This window comes from Pteropus vampyrus, unplaced genomic scaffold, assembly GCF_000151845.1.
Source record: "Pteropus vampyrus isolate Shadow unplaced genomic scaffold, Pvam_2.0 Scaffold183, whole genome shotgun sequence".
Lineage (NCBI taxonomy): Eukaryota > Metazoa > Chordata > Mammalia > Chiroptera > Pteropodidae > Pteropus > Pteropus vampyrus.
This window is the reverse complement of record NW_011888964.1, coordinates 1,075,528-1,082,551: the sequence shown is the minus strand read 5'-3', so window position 1 is coordinate 1,082,551 and position 7,024 is coordinate 1,075,528. Positions and strand designations below refer to the sequence as shown.

Here is a 7,024-nt window from a genome sequence, read left to right as displayed (position 1 = left end):
CGCGGCCCTGGGCCAGCCCGAGCCCTGCACGCCGGCCCCCGAGTCCCGGGCCAGCACGAGCGCGTTCATGAGGGTCCTGGACAGTCTACAGAAGAGGCGCATGGACACCGGCTTGTGCGCGAGGATCCGGAAGGTGTACGGGGACCTGGAGTGCGAGTACTGTGGTAAGAGCGCGCAGCGGGCGCAGCCCGTGGGCCGGTCACTCCCGCGGCCCGTGCGTCCCCGCCTCGCCTCGGGCAGCTCGTGTGTGTCTCTGCGAAGGACAGCTTCTAAACGAGCTGCCCTTCACTCGTAAGGGCAGTGGGTGGCCGCCCGTGTGGTACTTTAGCTCTTGAGGTCTTTGCGAAGGCCGCGCGCGGGGCGTCGGGACAGCTGACCGTGGGGCCGCGGCCAGGCGTGCGTGCAGAAGAGTAGCCTCGGCCTCTGCCAGAGCTTAACCGGGAAGAGTCTTCTGGCGCAGGACACGTTTAAAGTAGAGCCTCAGGTGGTGGCCGTGTTCTGGATGAGTGGAGAGAGGTTATGAAAGTGGCTGCAGCTCTTTGTAGAGAGGCCCCGAATAGAACCTTCCAGTCACAGTGCATGTCCGGCCTCTGGGTCTCCTGGAGAGCTGGCAGCACAGGAAGCAGGAGGTCCGGCTCTGGACTGGGTGTCCCCGGTGTCAGTAGAGCTCAGGGACTCTTGATCGATGCGTAACAGTAGTCGACCCCATAACTGGTCCTCCGTTAACGTTTGTTTCCTCCTCTCCTAGCTCTGACATCAGGCAGAAATAGCATCGCCCTTAATATTTGCAACCTCCCACCTTTGAGAAGTAATTTCCAGGTAGAAATGTGGTGGAAAGGGTGAAGGGTGACCTGGACAAGCAGAGAGGGAGATAAATATAGTTGTTACGAAGTGGTGATAATTAAAAAATTCAAATTCAGTATAAAAGAAACTTCCTTGTTCTCACGTGAAAATATTTTTTTAGGCAAACTTTTTTGGTACCAAGTGCATTTTGACATGCATGTCCGCACCCACACCCGGGAACATCTGTATTATTGCTCCCAGTGTCATTATTCTTCCATCACCAAAAACTGCCTTAAACGCCATGTAATTCAGAAACACAGTAACATCTTGCTGAAGTGTCCCACTGACGGCTGTGACTACTCGACTCCAGATAAATATAAGCTGCAGGCCCATCTTAAAGTTCACACAGAGCTGGTAAGTAGAAGCCTGGACGACAGCCCGTGTCCCCTGGGTGCTCATGGCTTTCTCACTTTTACGCAGACGGCGGTGTCCCTGCTTCCTTTGACCCAGTGTGTGCGCGTCCAGCCCCGAAACCAGGGGCTCCCCCTCCTGAACCAGACTTTTTACCCCAGGGCTCCTTTTGCAGGGAGGGCCTCAGATGTGTTGAGAAAAAAGATTAGATTGAACAAAGGTGATTTCTACGCAGTTTTCAGCTTCGGAGACAGTCTGCAGAAGAGAGAGCTACAGGATAGAAGTAAACCAAGGGTCTCTTCAACATCATTTTAAAGAATTTTTAATAGCAGGGCTGATAATAATAACAGCTGGCAGCAAAAGTTGTTGAGAGATTAAGTTAGATAATGCCTGTAAACCGGTTCATAGCAAGAGCACAGCGAATGCAGACGACTGTCATTATCAAATATCTGCGAAGCACTTGTATCTAAAAGTGATGTGCTCATTCAAGGTGCTGTTGGTATTCACAGTGGTAAACTTGGTTTAACTCTTGGGTGGGAGACCATGTAAGACAATGAATGTTTATTTTTGCAAACCCTAATCTGACTGAAGAGGCTGGCACACCTGAGAGTGACTTGACACTTCGTAAAGTTATCCAGGAGGCACAGCTGGCCCCACCTGTGGCTCCGTTTTAAGTGCATTTCTCTTTCTGCCTCAGGCAGCACAAGACGAGCCTTCAGACATTTGATGTTTATGCCACGATTTCCTGGCATAAAAGTCACTGACACTGTAGCTCTTTTCCTGCTAAAGGTGGAGTCGGGGTGTTCTGGGCTTTGTGGGTAGGGAAGAACATGCACTTTGGGGTGGGATGCCTGCATTCAAACAGCATCTGGAGCACTTGCATAGGCTGTGTGATGGTGGGCAAGTCACTTGTCCTTTCTGAGACTTGGTTGCCTTCTGTACGAAATATGTACTAAAAAGCATCCATTTTATGCACACACATATGCGTACACGTGCACAGACATATGTACACATGTGTACGCATGTATTTTAATTGACTTTTCAATTATAGTTGACATTCAATATTATATTAGTTTCAGGTATACAGCATAGTGATTAGACATTTATATAATTTACAAAGTGATTCCCTCCAGTAAGTCTAGTACACATGCACACACACACACACACATTATGCACAGCTGTAAACACAGTACACACATGCACACACATGCATATTTCTACATGTGTGTAGCTCTCCTGGAGTTACTGGAAGGTGAAGAGGCCATGCTCTAGATAAAGCTCTCAGCGCAGGGCTGGTTTGGTTGGCTGAGTGCCGACTATCGCATGTCACCTGGCGCCACTTAGTTACATGTTCCTGTTTCCTTACAGAGTTGCCGTAAGGTCGGCATTGCTTCTGTGTTCTCTTAGGGCAGGGAACAGTGGGGTGGCAGCAGGCATTGCTGTTACTTTGCCAGGGACTCATACGAAGTCAAGAGGGAGTGAGGCCAACGCAGGAGCAGGGTGCTCGGGGCAGCCCGGGAGGGCGGCCGTTCAAACCAGGGTCCAGACTGCGCCCCGTTTGCCATACCCTTTGCCTCAGATGAGTCATACAACTGCTCCGTGCCTCAGTTTACCTGTTCTCAGGTAAGAATGAAGAAATGTACACAAATGTCTGAGAACAGTGCCTGGCATGGAGTAAGCATTTTATGCCAGTGACTGTTATTACTGCTATTATTTATTCTATTCCACTTATCATTTTGGAACTTGACGTTCTGGATTTAGAGATTTTGAAACACAGGCTCAAGGCTGGCAAGAACGAGGCAGCTGTAACAGAGCTTTATGATCTGGGCCCGCCCGTGTTTTCCACACCCATTTTCCTTGCCCACGGCGTGTCTCAGAGGGACTCGCGGTCCAGCCCAGCTCTTTTCTTGCCCCAGATGCTGATACTCAGCCTCCCAGCCCCATCCTGGGGCTCATGGTCAACGGGAGCGTGGGGGACGTGCTCTGAGATCTTCAGCCCAATTCCATAGGCTTTTATTTTTCTTGGTAATCTGGCACCGAAAGAGCTTTTCCTTTTCAACTTTCTGTGGTTATGGGTCTTCCTTCAAAGAGGCTCTCTCTTCAGTATTGATGTTTGAGAAGGCGTCCAAGGAAGCGTGTGTTGGGAGAAAGGAAAGTAGCAGTTGCTGTCCTTATCCTGTGGTCCAGGCCCTCGTGTGACCTTGCTGAATTCTCATGCCACCTCCAGGAGGTGGGGTCACTCCTCCACTGGGCAGAGTAGTGCCTGCTGCTGCAGGGTCCTGCGCTCAGTCGCCCACAGTCACACTGTCGGTAAAGGACAGAGACGTAACGCACGGCCGTGTGTTTCTCCGTGACTGCCCCGTACTGCCTGTGTTGCGATGCTCGTATCGTGAACCTCAGCCATGCCGTTCCTGGCAGGCCGTCTGGTCACTTGTACATCATTTGAAGGAGCGTGGTAGAGGTAGACTTTGTCCCACGAGAGCAGGGGCTGTGTTGATACTTCCCGTGCCATGCCTTACGCTACAGTGCGAGAGGGGAGCTTGGTCAGGGAATAAGGGAGTGTGGCTGGGTTCGCCTTATGGAAAAGGAGGTTATCCTGATTTTCATCAACACTCCCATTTTCTTAGAAGTTGTTAAAGTTTAATTTCAATCTTTTTCCCCCACTGATATCTGCAATACTTCCATATAAAACGCTTTTAAATGCTGCTTCTGAAGCTGGCCGACGCAGGCCAGAGGCACCCTTTCCTCATGCCAGGCACTGGGATTTCAGATAGAATAAGACCCAGTCCTGCCTTCGGGTGCTCTTTGTTTGAGGAGGATAAATAAGTGGGCAGTAATGGCAGTACCGCCATGAGGGAGGGTAAGTGAGGCTGGCACAGACCACCCGGGAGGGGGCCAAGTCAAGTAAAGGAGGGCTGCCTGGAGGAGGGGTTCTAAGTTTGCTGGCCCAGGGAAGAGTCAGGGAGGAAATTCCCAGTAGAGTAGGGGAAAACATGTCCCCAGCGCTTCCCTGTTGACCGTGAGCCCCGGGATGTGGCTGGGAGGCTGAGCCTTTCGCATTTCTGTCAGGACATTGAACAGCTAAGCGTTTCCACGCAGCAGGTGGCCTGTGTTGCCAGCACAGGAAGAAAGCATCATTTAGGAGTGCGAGTTCTGGTATTTTGAGTTTAGATGACATTTGTCTTTTGAGCCTGTAAATTATTTCTGCACTGGAGCCAAAGGGACGAGGCCATGTCGACGCAGGAGGAAGGTCCTCCGTTAGCTGTCATCGCTTCCTTTCCCCGGCCCGAGCCCTGGCAGCCACTAGTCTGCTTTCTCCCTCCTAGGATTTGCCAGTTCTGGACGTTTCACGTACAGTAGTGAAGGGAGCACCGCGCCTCAGGGTGCAGGGGAGGCTTGGCCAGGTAGCGTGAGCTTCGTGGTGTGACGGTGCCGTGTGGATGTCGCCCACCCGAGGACTCTGGTCAGGGAGGGGGTCTGACCTGGGCCGAGTGCTGGCTTTAGCATGGGGCTTGGTTTCCTGCCTGTGACGCAGAGAGATGGGGCCAGGTGTGTTGAAGGTCTGGTGGGCTCTCCCATTGGATCCGGCGCTTACCTGGCTTCCAAACAGATTCCCGTGTGGTGCAAAACTAAGGGAATTTAAAATGAAGCCCCTCCGTCACCCCCACCCCAGATGGACCTGCATCCAGGCCCATTCCAGTCGCGGTAGGACTCCAGGATCACTGGGCTCCGAAAACTGTTAGCTAAGGACGCTCCTGATTGGAGGGTGTGCGGACACTGAATACAGTTTCTCCCCGGCTCCTCCTGTTAGTGACGAGATGGCGCGACTCACGGTCAGGGACGTCCCGGAATCAGGGGAGCGTGGGGACCTAGTCAAGGGGGTCAGTCCACGGCGTTTCTGGAGCAAACGCACTTCGTACAGCGCTTCGCCAGCTTTGCGAAGGGCGGATTTGAGGGAACACGATAGTCGTGCAGCAGCGGGGGCTCTGGGTCCTGACACGCTGGCGCCACCCCTCACACCCACCTCCGTGATCTGGGGCGAATCGCTGAGCCTCCTTGGGCCTCACTTTTCTCATCTGTAAAATGGAGATAAGGTAGTTGCCCCTCGTACCTCTCAGGGTCGTGAGGATTAAATGAGAAAATATGGGTAGGACTCCCAGGTCAGCGTGTTCTCGGTCCCCGCGTGATGCCCCGTTGGAGGGTTGTGGCACGTGTTCAGTAGGCCTCAGCTAGTACAGCTTAAAGACGAAGCGCGGTAGAGTAAAGTAGGGATGATCAACACCGTTCATCCGTACGAAGGGTAAGTACCGTTTTCCTGAGCCCTTCGTCCTTCGTTTTTGTCGCCGTATGCTACATGTCAGCGTGTGCATGCCTGTGCTGCTGGGTGGCGACGTCAAATGGGTCACCTCCTGCAAGTCCCATTAAACAAGTTTGTAAGTCACTGACCCGTGTGATGCAATTCGTGATGTCTGGAATCAGTCACGTGGGGATAATTGTTACGGATGACATTCCGGGGCTCATACCTCCATCGTAATTTGAGGGGGGACTGGGAATTTGTTAATTAAATAAGTTTCTCCTGACACAGACTTCTGAACTATCAGGAGGCGGCGCATATGGTGGATTCCCACGGTATGTCAGTCTGTTCCCTTTGTCGCTGGCTTGTCCTCCTCCTCCGCAGACCTCACAGGTAACCGAGTGCGGATGCCGCGGCAGCCACAAGCGGGGAGTGGGCACGTGTGGCGGTGTGTCCTCATGTACCACTCGTAAGCGGTGTGGCTCCACCACTGACCTCTCTGGCCCCTCGTCTGTAAGGTGGGGGTGACAGTCCTCGCCTCCAGGCTTGCCGTGGGAATTGAGTGAGCTGACAGCCTCGGGCCCCGGCAGGTGGGGAGAGGCCACTCCCCGGAGGCCCGTCCCTTCTCGGTGGCCGTGCGAGCAGGAGGTGGAGCTCTGGTGCTAACACTGGTGGTGGTGGGTGTCCGTCCCGCATGCCCTCGTCTCTCGAGTGTTCCACGTCACTGCTGCTGCTTGTCTTTGAGAAGCACGGGGTCTAGTTTTGACTGCAAAGGAGCATATATTTTGGAAATCTCACCCGTACTTGCTAGAAGTGAGCTGAAATTTTATATTGCCAACAAAGCACAGAGGAAGTAGCGGGAGCTACTTTCAGTATCTTTCTGGGAATAACTGAGTCAGTCTTTATTTTTTTCTTCAAAGTAGAGGAAAATGTTATTGAGCTTAAGTGTTTGTACATGAGATTTTTCCTTCCCCAGAGCTGCAAGAGTCTGGTCTTTTCTTACTTGATCACAGACCCATTTGTTTCTGTGTGGCCCTGTTGGGCATTTATCCACAGAGCCGGGGGCCTGGGGCCACCAGAGCTTTCTGTGTCCCGAACAGCTTCCTGTTAGCATGTCCGAGGTCCCGCATGGAAGGGCCCCGGCCTGGCCAAACAGAACTGCTTCCGGTGGAGGGGAGATCCTGGAATCGAAATCCTGAACGGACACGTTTCTGGCTCTTTTCCGAGTGTTCAAATCAGTCACCATCTGAGTGTCACCTTTCCTGTCCTCGCCACACTTTCTGCATGTCCCATGATGGCTCCTGGGCTCTCTGTGTTGGCACCTCTCTCTCCTGCCTCGCTTGTGGGGCCCTTGAGGGCAGGGCCAGTGTCTCATACCTGTGTCCTTAGTGCAAAGCCCAGCACGGAACAGGAGCCCTGGAAGGTCTGAGGAACGAAGGACTGAGTCCTCAGAGGACAGCAGGTCTGGAACCGTGGCCTTCTGTTCCTGAGAACTTGTTCAGAGTGGGCTCTCTCTCACCTTGTAAGTTAGTATCA

The 7,024-nt window shown here is 52.7% G+C and overlaps 1 protein-coding gene across 1 annotated transcript in view; it reads left to right on the top strand.

Annotated features, from left to right (window-relative positions):
- ZFAT (zinc finger and AT-hook domain containing) overlaps positions 1-7,024 on the top strand; it is a 110,173-nt gene that overhangs the window by 35,631 nt on the left and 67,518 nt on the right. Inside the window, exons 6-7 of the mRNA XM_023537224.1 lie at positions 2-164; positions 965-1,197. Coding sequence (XP_023392992.1) covers positions 2-164; positions 965-1,197 — 396 coding nt within the window. The remainder of the gene's footprint in view (position 1; positions 165-964; positions 1,198-7,024) is intronic.